The sequence below is a fragment of the Aquarana catesbeiana genome, linkage group LG01 (genome assembly GCF_042186555.1).
Source record: "Aquarana catesbeiana isolate 2022-GZ linkage group LG01, ASM4218655v1, whole genome shotgun sequence".
NCBI lineage: Eukaryota > Metazoa > Chordata > Amphibia > Anura > Ranidae > Aquarana > Aquarana catesbeiana.
In genome coordinates this window covers 823,876,520-823,895,982 of record NC_133324.1, presented here as the reverse complement: position 1 = coordinate 823,895,982, position 19,463 = coordinate 823,876,520, and the positions used below count along the sequence as shown (strand labels likewise).

Sequence of the window (19,463 nt, the reverse complement as noted above, 5' to 3'; positions counted from 1 at the left end):
TTACACTATTCTATCAATGTTCTGTTATTATTATATGTACTGATTAAGAGAAATTGGAGACGTCAGTTCTTCTTTTTTATTGACTGGATGAAGCACAGGAAACTGGAAATAAAGACATTTTGGCAAGTCTATTAATTCTGAATGCATACTTAATGTTTCCAGTGCAATACTGTGTTCCTGAAATAAAAATGTATATACTAATATACTATACACTGTTGGATCTCCCTGGGTTGGGTTCTCGATTGCCTGGCTCCTGGCCATATTTGGCAATCTCCATGTTCTCTGATAGACATACATGACAAAACACTGAATAGCTGCCTACTATAATCGGTAAGGGCATACCATTACCAAAGAACTCATTCTGTGCTTCTAGATTCTTCAGCTTTTTCTTCAAATGTCCCTTGGCGGCTTCAAGTTTTCTTGAAAAAATAAATGATATTCTATATTTAGGATATTTTTACAACATCACTCTACATTTTATTTAGTTGTCTGTCCTCTGGAAGACATTCTTTTGGAAATTAGATAGGTTGAAGAAATAAATAGGGGGTTATTAACTGAAGAGAGACCTCCAGACAAAACGTGTCTTCATAATAATATGCTGGTTAAACAGCGACAAATTAAAATTAGCTTAAGCAGTAGCTAAGCTACAGGTCTTATTAACATATTATTTGTAGTTAATAATGCAAAAAATTCTTAAGCATCCATAAGCCTTCAAACACTAATTGATATACTTAGTACCGTCTGTTTAAAGAGGTCATATCATTTTGCGTATTTAGGGCAAAGTCACAATTTCTCTTTATAGCTCACATCATCTGCTACTACTATGGCACTTATTCTTCCTCCAATGCCCTGTAAGCTCCGTGCAGGTCTGCATCAGACCTTCCTCTCCTGCCCCATGTGACAATGTTCTGACAGTTGACTGCACAAACACTGTATAAAGAGAGGAGTGACACATGCTTTGTCATACCCGGAAGTATTGGGTAATTCCAGACATTCCAGCAAAAATGAACAGCAAGGGAGTGTGGGCAAGGTAAGTATCAGAGGAGCTGGGTTATAAAGAGAACCTGTTAATTTGCCATGAATGTGCAAAGTGACAGATTTACCTGTTCGTATCTCCTTATTTTTTTTTTTGCTAAAACTTGATCCTCTGTCAAGTTTTCATTGCTGTCGGTGTCCATATTCACCCCTCTATTTTGACAATTGTCACTAAAAAAGAAATCAATTTTAGAGTTGTCCTAGAACAAAAGGTAAAGGGAAATCTTCCATGGGGACATCTGTTTCGTGGTCTAAGAGGGACGATTCCTTCTTTAAGAGATTTCATCTAAATTTCATGTTGCCTCTGTAAGCCAGAAAGTAAAGATACGCTTCCCTAATGGTACACAGATAGCTAAAAGAAATATCTTGGCAGGGGTTTTAACCCTTACCTACTCTTTCAAAACTTTGACCTAACACACACTTTAATGCAAAAAAATCTCCACCGTCACCTTTCCTCCAAAGTTAATTGGAATGGCAGTGGAGGCAAAGGTATATTTTCTCTCTATAGCTTTTAACCACATATATGTTTCCCATTATCCTAGAAATCTTTCATCTCAAATAAGATTATTTTACACAGTCACAATATTTTCAGCCAAGTTTGGAACAATAATGTAAGAAATGTTCTGATAAAGAAAAGATCCTAGTAGAGGGGTGTTGCTTTGGCCACCCAAAGGTTGTGAGCTTACAGGCTCTTGTGATGAAAATCTAGCCTTGCTACTGAGAAAGCAAGACTTGTAACAGTGATCAGTTTTCCATACATTATACAATTTTCTTGTACAATTTTCCTTTAGATTTACCAAAACCACATATTACGAGGTCAAACCTAAACACTTTCAATTTATATGCAATCAGGCAGGCCATTGCATTACATAGTTGAAGGTAAATCTAAAGGAAATTGAATACGAAAATTGTATAATGTATAGCCAGCTTAAAGGATAAGTTCACCTTTGTTCACATTTTTTTTCTGAATTCCAGCTCTCCTATGTACCAATATAGCATTAATGTACTTATTTTGCAAAAATAAAACCGCTTTTAATTAATTCTACACCGGCTTACCTTACTCTCTTTATAGTTGTTTAAACACACTGCTCGATTACTTCTGCCTTACTTCCTGGTCAGACTTTAGGTCTTGACACAGGAAGGAGTTAACCAGCTGAGGGTAGATGATGCAGGTTGTGTGCTAATGAGATCAGCTGGTCAACTCCTTCCTGTGTCATGACCTAAAGTCTGACCAGGAAGTAAGGCAAAAGTAATCGAGCAGTGTGTTTAAACAGCTATGAAGAGAGTTAGGTAAGCCTGTGTAGAATTAATGGAAAGCTTTTGCAAAATAAGTACATTAATGCTATATTGGTACATAGGGGACCTGGAACTTAAAAAAAAAAGGTGATCAAAGGTGAACTTAGCCTTTAAGTGAACAAAAACCTGGGCCCAATTTAGCTTTGAGAGCTTCTCAGTGTTAACATTTTTCTAATCTTATTTTTCTAATATGGACAAAACTAGCCACTTTACACAAAACCATTTAGTTCCTATTGTACTATCCACATTTTTACCATACCAGTACCAATACCAGTACCTTTACTATCTGTAATTTTGTCAAAATTGCATAAAAAATCAAAAAGAAGGTGCCATGATTTGGATGGGGTATTTTAATCACTTCTTCAGTGGCCCATAAAACTTCAGCATTCAACATTTTTGGGAGTGTCAGATGCATATCTACCCTGCTGTGCACTGTGGTTCTGTCCTTTGATCACTGTGTCACTGCTATGTCCAACCTGTTTGAAATTTTAATTATTTAATTATGTAATGGAAAAAGGTTGCTTTAAACTAAAAGTTGCCAGGATGGTCCTCATTCAGGCACTTCCTGTTATAAGGTAACAATGTTATGTCCCTAACATTTGTTTTGTTGTTTTATCACCATGCCACACAAGTTTATGACGGGCGCTACAAGGGGCCATTTCAGCACACATCATATGGACATGGCCCACTGTTGTCTTCATCAGGAAACCTGCCGTGAGAAATGCCATGAGGCCATCGCTGGAGAAAGTGTAAGTCGACAGGAAGTAGCTGCTAGAGATCAACAGCATTAAAATACAAAAAAGGATGAAAAAAATAATACAAGTATATTACTTTAAAGACTGTCAATTAATTACAAATGCTTTAACAAAAAAAATGTGCTTCTGTTAGGGTGTACAATAACTTTAATTTTAGCATGTAAAGTTTCGTCATACCGAATAGCTTCATTCAAATCCTTCATATGGTCTGCATGAGCCAGGCTCCTTCTGATCAAAACCTTGTCAACCACCTCTTGCTTTGGAGCACTGTGTGATTTTTTCATAGTGCCTATAAGAAAACGCAGAAAAGGATAACCAACACATTTATAATCAAAAATATTTTTATGTTAAACATCTTTCGGCTACTACATGGGTGTATGGAATTTTGCAAGAGTATCATTATTATGATTCACGATAAAGTTACATGGAGCAAAATGATGCATAAAGAAACCATGACCCCTGGATATACTCATACACAGTCTTGATCAATAAATCTGACTTATATGGTAGGGTTCTCTTGCTTCATGATGATGTGAACCAGCTTCCTAAAACATAATGTACATACAGTGTCTGCTTACATAAAAAAGTACAACGGCTGCAATTTATCCAAAGAGGAAACCCATGGCTGAGTTATATAATGCTTCCTCTTGTTATTACAGTGGTCTACATAGAAAGATAGTTAAGCTTTTGTATGCCAGGAAAGTAGATTTAGTGAAGAAACGTGCAGAATATTGGTTTTAGAGGCTGAAGGTTTTTCCACCTTAATGTATTCTCTGCATTAAGGTAGTAAACCTTCTTTACCCAGCCCCCCCCCGCCCCTTCTTATACTTACCTAAGCCCATTGATGCGATGTGCATGAGAGCAGAGGCTCCCTCGGCTCTCTCCCTCCCCATTGGTTCAGGCACAGTCAATCACAGCCAGTGAGGAGGGAGCAGGGCAAGCTGCCCTCTGTGTGTCTATGGACACAGAGCTGGCTCAGGAGTTAGCCTGCAAGAGTGCCAACTAATAGCAAGCAGTTTGTGCTATGCGGGCACTTGGTGGGGGAGTGGAGCCAACATCACCAGCAAGGGACCTGAGAAGAGGAGAATCGGGGCTGCTCTATGCAAAATCATTGCACAAAGCAGGTAACTATAACATTTGTTAATGTTTATTTAAAAAAAAAATAATGATAGCTTTACAATCACTTTAAAATATATTATATGTAAACCCAATTATTCAAATCCTACTCCCTCCTCTTCCACAATCTGAATTAAAAAGAAAAATTGTATTACCTTTTTTGGGGAACACATCCTAGATTCCCACCTAGGCAATAATGACATAATTGTCTACCTGCAGCCTCCCGGGATACTTACATCAAGCATCCCAGGAGGCCTCGGGGTACTCAACAGCATATTTGCTGTGATGTGTCATCAGGGTGTTGGCTGTCTCTTCCTGGTTCTTGCTGCTGGCCCCCTGATAATGTGCCACTGTGCATGTGCATGATCAGGGTGCCAGAAGAAAGAACCCCACCCAAAAAAAAGCTGGCTACCAATGACAAAAATGGAATCTGAAGTGCCATACCGCTCCTAAAAGGTCCAGATAAAACTATATTCCAATAAAAGTCAGAAGGACAATCCAAAGTGACATCCAATGTGTCTCAGGGGTCCAAAAACAATCCCTTTCCATGAGGTCTTGATTCAAAACAATGTGAATGAACTAAAAGTGAATTGGACCTTTAATGATATTTTTTCCTGTGTGATTGCAAGCACAGGCCTTGTTAGCTGCTGGTTTGGCAACAGGTGTGAAGCTGCGGAATGGTATATCCCTACAGAACATCACTGGAGAAAAAGGTAAAAGGAGGACATGAGGGAGGGGAGTGAAGTTTCTTTTTAAAACACTTTCTGTGGGAAAATGCTATGTCTCTGTCTCGAACCTGTACATGCAATGTCATGCTCTTATAATGCAGACTAGAAGAAAAACCCTTTTTTTTTTCAAACATAAACAATGAGTTTGATTCATCAAGCTGTGATAGCACTTACAGTGTTACTAAAGCAAAAAAAAAAAAAAAAAGTTTACTTAAAAAAAAAACATGTTATATTACCCTGCTCTGTGAAGTGGTATTGCACAAAGTGGCCCTGATCCTCCTCTACTCGGGTCCCCCGGCGGCGCTCCTGGCTCCTCCTCTTCTTCATGTTTCCCCATAGCATGCCATTTCTCTGCTCGCTCCCGAGCTGTGTGTCTATGGCCCCTTAGCCCACCCCCACTTCCTCCTCACTGCATTTGATTGACAGCATTCGCTCCTGCTGCTGCTTGAGTGCTGTGTGAAGAGGAAGAGAGGGGAGAAGATAGCAGTGTACAATGCTGGATCTATTTTCCCCTCTCTTCCCTTTCAAACAGGGAAGGGGATGGGGGGATAGAGAAAAAGAAAACTTATTTTACCTTAATGCAAGGAATATAGTAGCCACCCTGGCGGTATGATTATGTCAGATTTTTGCGTCTCAAAGCGGTACAATTGTTTTGCACAGAAATTTGGCGTTTTATATTGTAGGTCTGTAATTCTTAGCAATAACACAATTAAATCTGTCCAAACAAGAGTCTAGTAGATATCTCGGGTATGATAAAGTTTAAAACACAAAATCATAAATTATAATATAATAAATAACTATAAATAATTATAAAAATATTATAATAATAAAATGAAATTCCCCACGATTCACTATCGCTCAATTCTGCAAGTGTTCTAATTTACTATCGCTGTTTTCTAGCTTGTCTAAAACCACTTTTGATGTAAAGGGACACTTTTCAGTTGCTATGGACAATCTCAAGTTTCCAGGCAGAAAGAACAGTATATATAATATAAAACTGCATGCAGGGCATTGGACTAAGCACTAGGGACAAAAGGGATGTGAAATGATTTCATACAGTAATGTAATCTGTAAGATTACAGTGTACTGTATGTTTTATGAATTTTCAATTTTTTTAATTTGCCACCGGGCTCCGCCCCTGTGCATTGCGACGCTCACAGGTAATGGAGCTCGGCATAGAGAGGCATCGGGCGGAGGACAGAGCCCACGGACACAGCAGGGGGACATCGCAGGATCCTGGGGACAAGGTAGGTAACCTGCACCAGGATCCTGCAATGCAATCCCGCTCAGGGTTACCGCTAATGGTACTGAAATTTAACCCCAAGCCACACTCGGAAAACCGCCAGGAAGGTTAAAGTAAAACATGATTTTCGCTTTAGTATCACATTTTATGCATGCTATATTGAGCTCTCAAGAAACTTTATTGCATATGTTAAATGTATTAGGAGAAAATTAAAGCATACATGCAGTGCTATCACAGCTGGATGAATCAGAGCTATTGACATATTTTTTTACATACTGGTAATTTACAAATACTATAATTTTGTGCTTAGCATCTTTCCATGATAGTGTACTGCAGGGTAGCACAGAGAACATTATTGATATTCAAGCAAACAAATAAGCTTGAATTAGGCAAAAGGAATCAAAATTTATAAAGTTATATAAATGTTCTACTTGTGAACAACCCAACTACTGTTCACATAAAATTAGACTTGGTACACAGGAATAAAGTAGAGGAATGAAAATGTAAACATCCTTTTTATCACAGTCAAATGGCAGGGATGCCCTGTACAATTTGATGAAATCCCAGGAGAGTTCTAGCTGTAATTGTCAGTATGGACTATATGTTCTCTTATTAGTGATGAAGACAGTTTAATTACCCTTATTATCGCAATGATGTTACTAAGTGCAACACTACTGCTTTTTTTCAGATCAAATGATAGATGTTAGCCAATCTTGTTTAGTCTGATAGCTTATGGTATATGGGCATTGATTTTACATTTAGAATGATCATATAGAGACACATACACAATCAGACCGATCAGGCCAATATGCTTAAAAACCATGTTCATTGTTCCAACTGTTATATCTCTAATGAACATTTCGGATGCAGAATGTTGGACTGGGTGTAAAAGATCCAGAATATTGGAATTGGTACAGTGAATGAAAAATAATGGGCTTGATGTAGAACAGAGGTCTCCAAAATGCGGCCCTTTACTTGCCTTTATTTGGCCCCTAGGGCACTATTCCATTCACGGACACCAAAAATTGGGCATAATTCTTGTCACTCACACCAACAGTGGGGCACTATTCCTCCCATTGACACCATCAAAATGGCACAATTCCTCACATTGGCACCAACAATGGGGCACAATCCCTCCCACTGGCACCAAAGAAGTGTTTGTTCACCTTTATAGGAAAAATTAAAGGTGAACTAACATCGTACACCTTCCCTGCCCCCCCAGTCTCTGCTGTGCTTACCTCCAGGGATGCTGACCCGTCATTGCCAATGCAGCCGGTCCAGTGGTCCAGGGATTTGAAAGCCCCACTCCTCTCCCTGTTCTCAGTGCAACACTTCTCGGACTGACCAGGGTGATTCTGATTGGTCAGTGCATGCACAGTGATTTGCTTTGGTCTGTTCAGGAAGCTCTGTGCAGGGAGGGAGAAGACTGGGGATTACAAATCCTTGGACCGCTGGACCAGCTGCATGAGCAGTGACAGCTCAGCATCCCTGGAGGTAGGTACAGCGGCGACCCTGGGGGAGCTTGTACAGTGTTCATCTTTTCGTTTTTTCTGAAAAAAGTAAACAAACAATTTAAGCATAATGACTTATAGCAACAAATAAGAACTCATTCTGCATAAATCACACCAAGATAGGATGGATTCTGATTGGTTGCTAAGAGTTACAGCACTTAAAGTAGTTGTTAACCCACTTATATAAAAACATCCCATCTGCACTGTAATAAACCAGTGAATGCCCCTGTGCCTGTGTTAGGTAAAAAATATGCCTATCTGTATGTATAACAGTGCAGCTCCCAGTACTCAGCTGCCTCTTCTCTTGACTTACAGTTCCAGTGGGTGGGGCCGAGTGCTCCCGCCGACGTCAACAGGGGAGGAGAGAGTGAAAGCTGAGCAATGGGAGCTGCGCTCTTTTACATACAGATAAGCATATTTTTTACCTAACACAGGCACAGGGACATTTACTGATATATTAGAGCACAGATGGGATGTTTTTTATTGAAATATGAGATCAGCAGGAGTGGGGGGGAGGGGGGCGCTAACCCCATAGGAGACACAGACATAAAAGAGCAGGGCTGCGGATGACAGAGACACGCAAACAGACCACAATCTCAGGGGCTCAGCAGGCATGATTATCGTGGTCTGTTTGCAGAGTGGAGGGCATAGCTAGACAGGATCAGCCAGGTATTACAGGGTGCCAAATTACACAGTGAAACATGCTTTAAAGTAACAGAATCTGTGTTTTTTTTTTTTTTTTTCTTTTTTTTTGGGGGGGGGGGGGGTTAACAAATGCTTTAAAGAAGAATTCCAGGCATTCATTTGTAATACATAGTTACACTGGTCCAGCTCGGACCCTTGTCATCATAGGTATACCTCAACTATGAGAGACAAAATGTGGAAACAAATCTAGACAATCACATTGTCTGATTTTTGAAAGAATTTATTTGCAAATTATGGTGGAAAATAAGTATTTGGTCACCTACAAACAAGCAAGATTTCTGGATATCACAGACCTGTGTCTTCTTCTTTAAGAGGCTCCTCTGTCCTCCACTCATTACCTGTATTAATGACACCTGTTTGAACTTGTTATCAGTATAAAAGACACCTGTCCACAACCTCAAACAGTCACACTCCAAACTCCACTATGGTGAAGACCAAAGAGCTGTCGAAGGACACCAGAAACAAAATTGTAGACCTGCACCAGGCTGGGAAGACTGATTCTGCAATAGGCAAGCAGCTTGGTGTGAAGAAATCAACTGTGGGAGCAATAATTAGAAAATGGAAGAGACACAAGTCCACTGATAATCTCCCTCGATCTGGGGCTCCATGCAAGATCTCACCTTGTGGGGTCAAAATGATCACAAGAACGGTGAGCAAAAATCCCAGAACAACACAGGGGGACCTAGTGAATGACCTGCAGAGAGCTGGGACCAACGTAACGAAGGTTACCATCAGTAAGACACTACGCCGCCAGGGACTCAGATCCTGCAGTGCCAGACGTGTCCCCCTGCTTAAGCCAGTACATGTCTGGGCCCATCTGAGGTTTGCTAGAGAGCATTTGGATGATCCAGAATAGGATTGTCATATGGTCAGATGAAACCAAAGTAGAACTGTTTGGTAGAAACACAACTCATCGTGTTTGGAGGAGAGAGAATGCTGAGTTGCAACCAAAGAACACCATACCTACTGTGAAGCATGGGGGTGGCAACATCATGCTTTGGGGGTGTTTCTCTGCAAAGGGAACAGGACTACTGATTCATGTACATGAAAGAATGAATGGGGCCATGTACCGTGAGATTTTGAGTGCAAACCTCCTCCCATCAGCAAGGGCATTGAAGATGAAACGTGGCTGGGTCTATCAGCATGACAATGATCCCAAACACACCGCCCGGGCAATAAAGGAGTGGCTTCGTAAGAAGCATTTTAAGGTCCTGGAGTGGCCTAGCCAGTCTCCAGATCTCAACCCCCATAGAAAACCTTTGGAAGGATTTGAAAGTCAGTGTTGCCCAGCGATAGTCCCAAAACATCACTGCTCTAGAGGAGATCTGCATGGAGGAATGGGCCAACATACCAGCAACAGTGTATGACAACCTTGTGAAGACTTATGCCCCGTACACATGGTCGGATTTTCCGATGGAAAATGTGTGATAGGACCTTGTTGTCGGAAATTCCGACCGTGTGTAGGCTCCATCACACATTTTCCATCGGATTTTCCGACACACAAAGTTTGAGAACAGGCTATAAAATTTTCCGACAACAAAATCCGTTGTCGGAATTTACGATCGTGTGTACACAAATTCGACGCACAAAGTGCCACGCATGCTCAGAATAAATAAAGAGATGAAAGCTATTGGCTACTGCCCCGTTTATAGTCCCGACGTACGTGTTTTACGTCACCGCGTTCAGAATGATCGGATTTTCCGACAACTTTGTGTGACCATGTGTATGCAAGACAAGTTTGAGCCAACATCGGTCGGAAAAAATCCTACGATTTTGTTGTCGGAATGTCCGATCAATGTCCGACCGTGTGTACGGGGCATTACAGAAAACGTTTGACCTCTGTCATTGCCAACAAAGGATATATAACAAAGTATTGAGATGAACTTTTGATATTGACCAAATACTTATTTTCCACCATAATTTGCAAATAAATTCTTTCAAAAAATAGACAATGTGATTGTCTGGATTTGTTTCCACATTTTGTCTCTCATAGTTGAGGTATACCTATGATGACAATTACAGGCCTCTCTCATCTTTTTAAGTGGGAGAACTTGCACAATTGGTGGCTGACTAAATACTTTTTTGCCCCACTGCACCATACCTGGCCGATGCCCCTGGAAGCTGGAAATCACTAAGTAGAAACCGCTACTCCACTTGGAGATCACTGGAGTAGCGGTGTGTCTACTGGAAGCTAGACTGGATAGATACTGCTACTCCAGTTTGTCCACAAGGAGTAGCAGTGATTTCAGTGATTTTTAGCTTCCAGGCGCATCTGCCAGCCATGGTATATACTGTACATTTTTACACTGGTCAAAGCTGGACCAATGTAACTGTGTATAAAATATTAATACCTGGTATTAATCTTTTAAAAAATATTCTATTTTAGCAATGAAAGTGTGGCAACAGCACATCCCAACCTTCTAGGTAACTTTCTGCCAATGAGTGAACTGCAGATTGTCCATATTGCCTTAGAATTTCTTTATTCAGCTCTCTTCCAGTCCTGTACAGGTTACCAGACACAAAGGGCTTTCCAGTGGAGTCATCTGCCTGTTTAGAGCCGGGCTTGTGAAATGTCAGCTGCTGTGGGCAGAAAAGAAACATTGTGTTAGAAATGTCCTATGATATCTGAGTATTTCAGCTTTTAGAATTTCCCAGGCTCAGTGTGATTTGTTTCATACAAAGCATAGTGATTTCAGGTTCCAATTACAAGAGATTCCTGTCCCTAATCAGAGCCAGGTCTCCAGCTCTCTCTTCCGCTGCTTATATAATGTCCTAGCAATGTAAGGCATCTCTGCAATGGGCACATTTGTAGACTTGGTGGCGCACAGAGAACTGCAAGTCACAAGTTCTATTTATCTGACAATCTAATGTTTATATAGTATCCTGTGATCCCGCACTTCACATTCAACATACTCTTCCCCCAACTATGAGTCACGCTAATTCAGACATGGTCTGTTTTATATGGATCAGTAAAAAGATTGTCATTGTTTTAAGGCTAATATCATATACGGGATAGACGTTGTTATATTTTTACAGCAGGAGGATGTGTTATGGCATCACACGAACAAACAAAAAACTATATGTTTTTAACCCAAGTGTGATATGTAAATCAGTTTATGAACACTGGTTTTCTAACAGAAGCCAGTTTGAAAACTATTCATTTAAACAATTACAATCCAGGCAGCACAGTGGCTGAGTGGTTAGCACTTCCACCACCTAGCAGTACTAGGGTTGTTGGTTTGAATCCCAACCACAACACTACCTGCCTGCAGTTTGCATGGCCTTCCTGTGGGTTTCCTCCCACACTCCAAACACATGCTGATAGGTTAATTCGCTCGTGTCTATCTTGGCCCTAGTATGTAGTGTGCATGTGTTCACCCTGTGTTTGTGTGGGTTTCCTCCCACAGACATGTTGGTAAGTTAGTTGGCCTTAGTATGTGTGTACAAATTGGCTATGCACATGTACTATTGCATACTGCTCCCAAACATGAGCAATTAGGGAGGCTTGAGGAAAGACTTTGGGACCTTAATCACAGAAAATTTTATGGGAAAATGGCTCTCAAGTGCATTAGAGAGCTTGCCCAAAAACTGCTGAGAGTTGGATATGTATATATGTAGAGTAGGGGTGCTCAACCTGTGACCCACAGAACCCTCTGAATTGGCTTACGACCTCAAACCAGGGAAGTGCATGCCTGGGGTTAGCAATCCATTGATCGTGATTTGGGCTTGCTGACCCGCCATCCTAGAGCACCAAAGTGCAGTGTGCAGGTGGCCGCAGAGGGAGCAGAGCCATCTAAGCTGATGCTTTCTCTGTAGCGCTGACTCCTGTCCCAAGCAGAGTGAAACCAAGTGCACTCTACCTCTAATCCTTTCTAGCAGCCTGGAGAGCTATGCCAGCATAGAGGAAAAGAAGGTTGGTATATTAACCAGTTGCCGCACGCCGATATACGTCGGCACAATGGCAGCGGTGGGCAAATGGGCGTACCTGTACATCCCCTTAAAGAGCCGGGGCTAGCAGGCGCGCACGCAGGACAGGCGTGACTGTGCCCGCAGGACAGGCGGACTCGACGTCTGCCGGTCTCCCGGCGATCGTGTCACGTAGCCTCAGAATGGGGAAGTGCCTATGTAAACAAGCCATTTTTTCCGTTCTGGCTTGTGTCATGACAGAGATCACTGCTGTCTGTCATCGAGAGCAGTGATCTCTGTGATGTGACTTGAAGCCCATCCCCCCCACAGTTAGAATCACTCCCTAGGACACACTTAACCCCTTCATTGCCCCCTAGTGGTTAACCCCTTCACTGCCAGTGTCATTTACACAATAATCAGTGCATTTTTATAGCACTGATCACTGTAGAAATGACAATGGTCCCAAAATAGTGTAAAAAATGTCCGATGTGTCTGCCATAATGTCGCAGTCCTGATAAAAATCGCAGATCGCTGCCATTACTAATAAAAAAATTAATAATAAAAATGCCATAAAACTATTCCCTATTTTGTAGACGCTATAACTTTTGTGCAAACCAATCAATATACGCTTATTTTTTTACCAAAAATATGTAGAAGAATACATATTGGCCTTAACTGAATACATTTTTATTTATATATTTTTTTGGATATGTATTATAGCAGAACTGAGGAAAAAACTGTTTTTTTTAAATATATTTTTGGGGGATATTTATTATAGCAAAAAGTAAAAAATAATTTTTTTTTTTAAATTGTTGCTCTTTTTTTGCTTATAGCGCAAAAAATAAAAACCGCAGAGGTGATCAAATACCACCAAAAGAAACGTCGCAGGATAGCGCAATTGTCAGTTAAAGCGACGCAGTGCTGTATCGCAAAAAGTGCTCTGGTCAGGAAGGGGGTAAACAACACATACACTGGGTATAATAGCTTTTACATTGGGCCTATTAGCATCTATAAACAACTATTAAGCAGTGCACCTGTGACTTTCCTGAGGGTTAGCTGCACTGAGCCATAGACTTCTATTTTATCCTACAGGTTTGGTGCGCTTTCTGAAAGTGCACCACACCTAAAAGATATAATAGAAGTCTATGGCAAAGCGCAGCTAACCCACAGGAAAGTCACAGGTCCACTGTGCTACACCTGCAGTGCGGGTAAACCAGAGTACATCAGTGTGAAAGCAGCCTTATAGGGGCTCAGGACAGTAAGGGGTTGTTTACATTTATGGATTGGGGAGGAGGGTAAAACCTAAGAGCCGGTTCACACTAGAAGCGGCACGACTTGCAGGTCGCCTCACCGAGGTGACCTGCACACGACTGCCACGGCAACTTGCAAGACGACTTCTGTATAGAAGTCTATGCAAGTCGCCCCCAAAGTAGTACAGGAACCTTTCTTCTAAGTCGGAGCGACTTGCGTCGCTCCGATTAGAACGGTTCCATTGTACAGAACGGGAGGCGACTTGTCAGGCGGCTAGGTCGCCTGACAAGTCGCCCCCGTGTGAACCGGCTCTCATAGTTAAGATGTGTTTTTACCACACCTGTGAACAGTGTCTCCACTTAGGAACGACTGACATAAAACCTGACATAGCGTGCCTAGTAAAAAGTAAACAAAGTCAGTGTTAACACCAGGGTCGCCCACTCTTTCTTTTTGTGATTTTGATTAAACAGTGGATAAATATCCAACAGGGACTGGTCCCATGGAAAATGATGATCCTGATTGTTGTTTTAAAATCTTTATTATGCCATTCAAAATACATATAGAAGCAAGGGCTAAGGCTTTTGCAGCAGTGGTTGGACTTGGATTATGGAGTAACCTACCTGTTGATGACCTACCTCCTTCAGTACATGACTACAAGCTAGCTACCCACTCAACACTTTCCTGCATGTACTTACCTATTGCAGCATTATAGTTTCCATTCTTCTTTGTAACAGGTATTGACTAAGGAAAGAGAAAAAAATGTGCTTCACATTTCCCCCCTCGTTAATGAATAACAGCGTTAAGTCTAACACTGGGTACATTTTTACATTTTTGGACACTTATTATCTTCTTTAACTTCTGTTAGAACAGCAAAAGCTTTTCTATTAGCATCACTTAGTGCTGCTAGAATGTGTATAAGGAGCCACACTACTGGAATAGGGTCTATTACAGATCCCCGTTCCAGTGTTGTTCTTCTCCCTCTGCTTAGCCATTCATAAACCATAGCCAAACCATCATCACAGGACTGTGCTTTATGAATTGCTATGCAACACTGGACTGATGTTGGTAATAGACCCCCTTCCAATGCAGCTGGGAGTCAGAAGTGCGTTTGCCACTGTACATTCTGGCGGCACTCAATGGAGCTAATAGAAAAGCTTTATAGTAAGTAAAAACTCTGTTCTAACAGCAGTTAGAGAAGATAATAATTGTCTAAACATCAGTGGCGTACCAACAGGGGGGCAGGCTGCCCTGGGAGCCACACATTGGAGGGGTGCCAGGCTAGCGCCGCTTAGGGGTTATTCAGCAGTTCTGAATCCATTTTCGACCATAGAGAGCTTTGACCTCTAGTAGCGGTCTCTGCAAAGATGGCAGCAGCCCGCAGAAGGGAAATGACGCATACGGCAGCAGGAAGTGCCTGCTGGAACGCATTTCCAGCCCAATTTCTTTGTCCCTGTGGTTGGCGTGTATTCCACATTGCAGAACCACACTTTTCTTTATGCTTTGCACCCCAGCGAACACCCCAGAAATGTTTACATCCTGATTCCACTGTCGCCATACCACACCTACTTGTCTTGCAAACAAACACCCCTGTGGTAAGTGTGTGCACAGCGGTATTTCACTTAGATTATTGCCAGATGAGGGGGGGGGGGGGGTGTGCCAGAGGGGGTGCCAGATAAAGGATCCACCCTGGATGCCAAATGCTCTAGGTACGCCCCTGCTAAACATGTAGTTGGTGATGGGCTGTTATTCATAAAATATGAAGTCTTAGGATGGGAAAGTTTACAGAGGAGGCCTTTGATCAAGTTCCATCCAAAGGGTGACTTTCCAAGCTATCAACTGGGTGGTGGTGGGCCTTACCCCTACCATCCAAAAACAGAATAGGTTGACGTAGGGCAGGGGTGTCCAAACTTTTTTCAAAGAGGGCCAGATTTGATGAAGTGAACATGCGTGAGGGCCGACCATTTTGACTGACATTCTTTGAACCATTAAAATTCGGTCTAAGTGTGTTCATCTGAGCACTAATGCACTGCTCAACAAGAATTATCTTGGCTTTGTGGCTGTGTGTGGTGAAGAGATGAGCCTGGGTGTGTTTTTTGGATATATATATCTTTTGTGGCCCCAACGAATCCCCAAGCGCCGCTCAGGACTAAGGGTGAGCTTGGGGCGTGGTATTTGGATATAACGTATTTATCGGTGTATAACACGAACAGGCGTATAACACGCACCTTCACTTTAAGAGTGAAGTTTTAGGATAAAAATTTTTAAATAAAGAACTATGGAGCAAAATAAGGGTCAGTGCCCATCAATGCAGCCTAATCAGTGCCCATCTGCAGCCTCACCATTGCCATGAAGGCAGCCTCGTCATTGCCATGAAGGCAGCCTCACCATTGCAATGAATGCAGCCTTACCATTGCCATGAATGCAGCCTCACCATTGCCATGAATGCAGCCTCACCATTGCCATGAATGCAGCCTCACCATTGCCACGAATGCAGCCTCACCATTGCCATGAATGCAGCCTTACAATTGCCATGAATGCAGCCTCAACATTGCCATGAATACAGCCTCACCATTGCCATGAATGCAGACTCACCATTGCCATGAATGCAGCCTTACTATTGCCATGAATGCAGCCTCATCAATGCCCAGGACAGGATTCCTATTACAGATGCTGCCCAGTAAACAGGATATTCTCCTGTATGTAATCTGATGGCGCTCGTCCCACCCTCCTCCCTTCCCCTCCGAGGCAGTGCCAATAGATATAGTATATATCTTTTGTGGCCCTGGGGGCCACAAAAAGATATATATATACATCTTACCAGGTGGGCTGCATTTAACCAGAACGCGAGCTGCAATTTGCCCGCGGGCCGGATTTTGGACAAGCCTGGTACTGGGGGTTGCCAGGCTCCAAAAGACCGGAAAGGTCTGTGTTGCCCCAAATAGAGGAATCTGGGGAGTCATTCCCTGTCCGAGCCTTTTATTGGCTCCACTATTACTAGGGACATCAGAAGCCTCCAAATACATAGAATGGAGGTAGGGAGGCTCCTAGTTTCCCTAAGCAATCAATGTTATAGACACAGTAGAGGATAAAGAATATATCGACAAATCTAAGCATTAGGTTGTAACCTCCATTTGCAAGTTGTACCTATAGGTACCTATGATAAGGCTTACCTATATGTACAGTAAATATCTCCTAAATGTGCGCAGTTTAGGAGATATTTACTTTGTACTGCGCCGATGATGTAATCGACGCTTGCGCTGTGAAGAAAGGGCCCTCCAGGCCATTTCTTCACTAGCGAGTGTCGTGACTGGCGGCTCCGGCCAGTCACAGAGCCAGAGTCCGCGGCCCTGGAAGGAAGACATGGATGCGGCCTCAAGAGGTAAGTTTGCAGGTAAGTGTCACATAATAAGTGTCACATAATGTGCTAGTATGCAATGCTTTTACTTTACAGGGTTTAATTCCTCTTTAAGAGTCCCAAAAGGATTACTTTTTTTTCCATTGATATTAACTTTACCAAAGAGTTTTCAAGTGAATACATTTCAAGTTTCTTCTTAAGGGTCTGTACTTGTGAATCATAGGTGACCCATTTGGAATCCAGCTCCTTCTTCTAAAGCAAAACAAAATTACAGATATTAAAGGGAGTAGCATTTTGATTGCAATGCACAATGTAAATAATATTGGAGGAATGTAGCATACGCAAAGTAGGAATTTATTAGTTACCTCGGATTTTTGCAGTGCTGAAAGTCCAAGTGTCTGCTGCAAGGCTTGCACCTTATTGTTGTACCGTGACCAGCTTTGGACAAAATTAATTTTATCCATCTATTTAAAAAAGAAATTATGATCGGATGATCACATTGCTAACTTAATGCTGTATAATTATAGTTGATGTATAGGAACCAAAAAAGAGAAATGGATAGAATAATTAAGAAATATTCATATTATATTTATTAAGTAGGCTTGTATTTTGAGAAGAGAAAACATCCCTAAGACCTTGCCTTAGCCACTTCAGCCCCGGAAGGTTTTACCCCCTTCCTGACCAGAGCACTTTTTGCGTTTCGGCACCGCGTCGCTTTAACTGACAATTGCGCGGTCTTGCGGCGTTGCACCCAAACAAAATTGACATCCTCTTTTTCCCACAAATAGAGCTTTCTTTTGGTGGTATTTGATAACGTCTGCGGTTTTTATTTTTTGCGCTATAAACATAAAAAGAGCGACAATTTTGAAAAAAACGCATTATTTTTTACTTTTTGCTATAATAAATATCCCCCAAAAATATATAAAAAAAAAACAATTTTTTTCCTCAGTTTAGGCCGATATGTATTCTTCTACATATTTTTGGTAAAAAAAATCCCAATAAGCGTATATTGATTGGTTTGCACAAAAGTTATAGCGTTTACAAAATAGGGCATAGTTTTGTGGCATTTTTATTATTAATGTTTTTTTATTAGTAATGAGCTGCGATTTTTATCGGGACTGCGACATTATGGTGGACATGTCGGACAATTTTGACACACTTTTGGGACCATTGGCATTTTTACAGCAATCAGTGCTATAAAAATGCATTGATTACTGTAAAAATGTCACTGGCAGTGAAAGGGTTAACCACTAGGGGGCAATCAAGGGGTTAATGTGTTCCCTACTGTGTGTTCTAACTGAAGGGGGGAGGGGACTGTGTAGGGAAAGAGATAGATCACTGTTCATACTCTGTATGAACAGACGATCTGTCACTTCTCCCCTCAGAGAACCGGAAATTGTGTGCCCGGCGGTGATTGGTCCCCTAGTGACCACAGGGCGAAGCGACGTTACCAGGGCTTTTTTTCAGGGGGAACTTGGTGGAACTCAGTTCCACCACCTCTGGCTCAGACCCTTGGGGGGGGGGGGGGGGGGGGCCTGCTGACCACAATCACTTGTAAACACAGAAGTCCGGTTTCTGTGTTTACACGTGACAGCTCTGCACTCTGTGTGTAACCCCCTTGAACTCTGCACTCTGTATGTATGTCTTGGTATTTAACCACTTGACGACCGCCTCACGCCGATGTACGTCGGCAAAGTGGCACGGACAGGCAAAATCACGTACAGGGTACGTGATTTGCCTTCCGCGGGTGGGGGGTCCGATCGGACCCCCACCCGGTGCCCGAGGCGGTCGTCTTTTGTCCAGCGGCGATCGGTGATGAGGGGGAGACCATCCGTTCGTGGCCCCCCCCTCGCGATCGCCGCCGGCCAATGAAAACACTCCTTTGCTGCTGTATGCTAAACAGCAGCAAAGGAAGTGATGTCATCTCCCCTCGGGTCGGTATTTTCCGTTCCGGCCCGAGGAGAGAAGACATCTATGTGAGTGCACAACACACACACACACAGTAGAACATGCCAGGCACACAAAACACCCCGATCCCCCCCCCCGATCGCCCCCCGATCCCCCCCCAATCACCCCCCCCCCCTGTCACAAACTGACACCAGCAGTTTTTTTTGTTTTTTTTTTTTTTTTTTTCTGATTACTGCATAGTGTCAGTTTGTGACAGTTACAGTGTTGGGACAGTGAGTATTACCCCCCTTTAGGTCTAGGGTACCCCCCTAACCCCCCCTAATAAAGTTTTAACCCCTTGATCACCCCCTGTCACCAGTGTCACTAAGCGATCATTTTTCTGATCGCTGTATTAGTGTCGCTGGTGACGCTAGTTAGTGAGGTAAATATTTAGGTTCGCCGTCAGCGTTTTATAGCGTCAGGGACCCCCATATACTACCTAATAAATGTTTTAACCCCTTGATTGCCCCCTAGTTAACCCTTTCACCACTGATCACCGTATAACCGTTACGGATGACGCTGGTTAGTTCGTTTATTTTTTATAGTGTCAGGGCACCCGCCGTTTATTACCAAATAAAGGTTTAGCCCCCTGATCGCCCGGCGGTGATATGCGTC

The 19,463-nt window shown here is 42.3% G+C and overlaps 1 protein-coding gene across 3 annotated transcripts in view; it reads right to left on the bottom strand.

Annotated features, from left to right (window-relative positions):
* Positions 1-19,463, bottom strand: part of LOC141115190 (uncharacterized) — a 158,740-nt gene that overhangs the window by 121,818 nt on the left and 17,459 nt on the right. The window contains exons 2-6 of one of the 3 annotated variants that reach the window (XM_073608452.1): positions 17,267-17,365; positions 17,061-17,153; positions 10,807-10,969; positions 3,264-3,375; positions 343-419 (exon numbers count right to left, since the gene is read on the bottom strand). In XM_073608452.1, the coding sequence (XP_073464553.1) occupies positions 343-419; positions 3,264-3,375; positions 10,807-10,969; positions 17,061-17,153; positions 17,267-17,365 (544 nt within the window). The remainder of the gene's footprint in view (positions 1-342; positions 420-3,263; positions 3,376-10,806; positions 10,970-17,060; positions 17,154-17,266; positions 17,366-19,463) is intronic. The other 2 variants (XM_073608454.1, XM_073608453.1) reach the window with 2 other exon arrangements.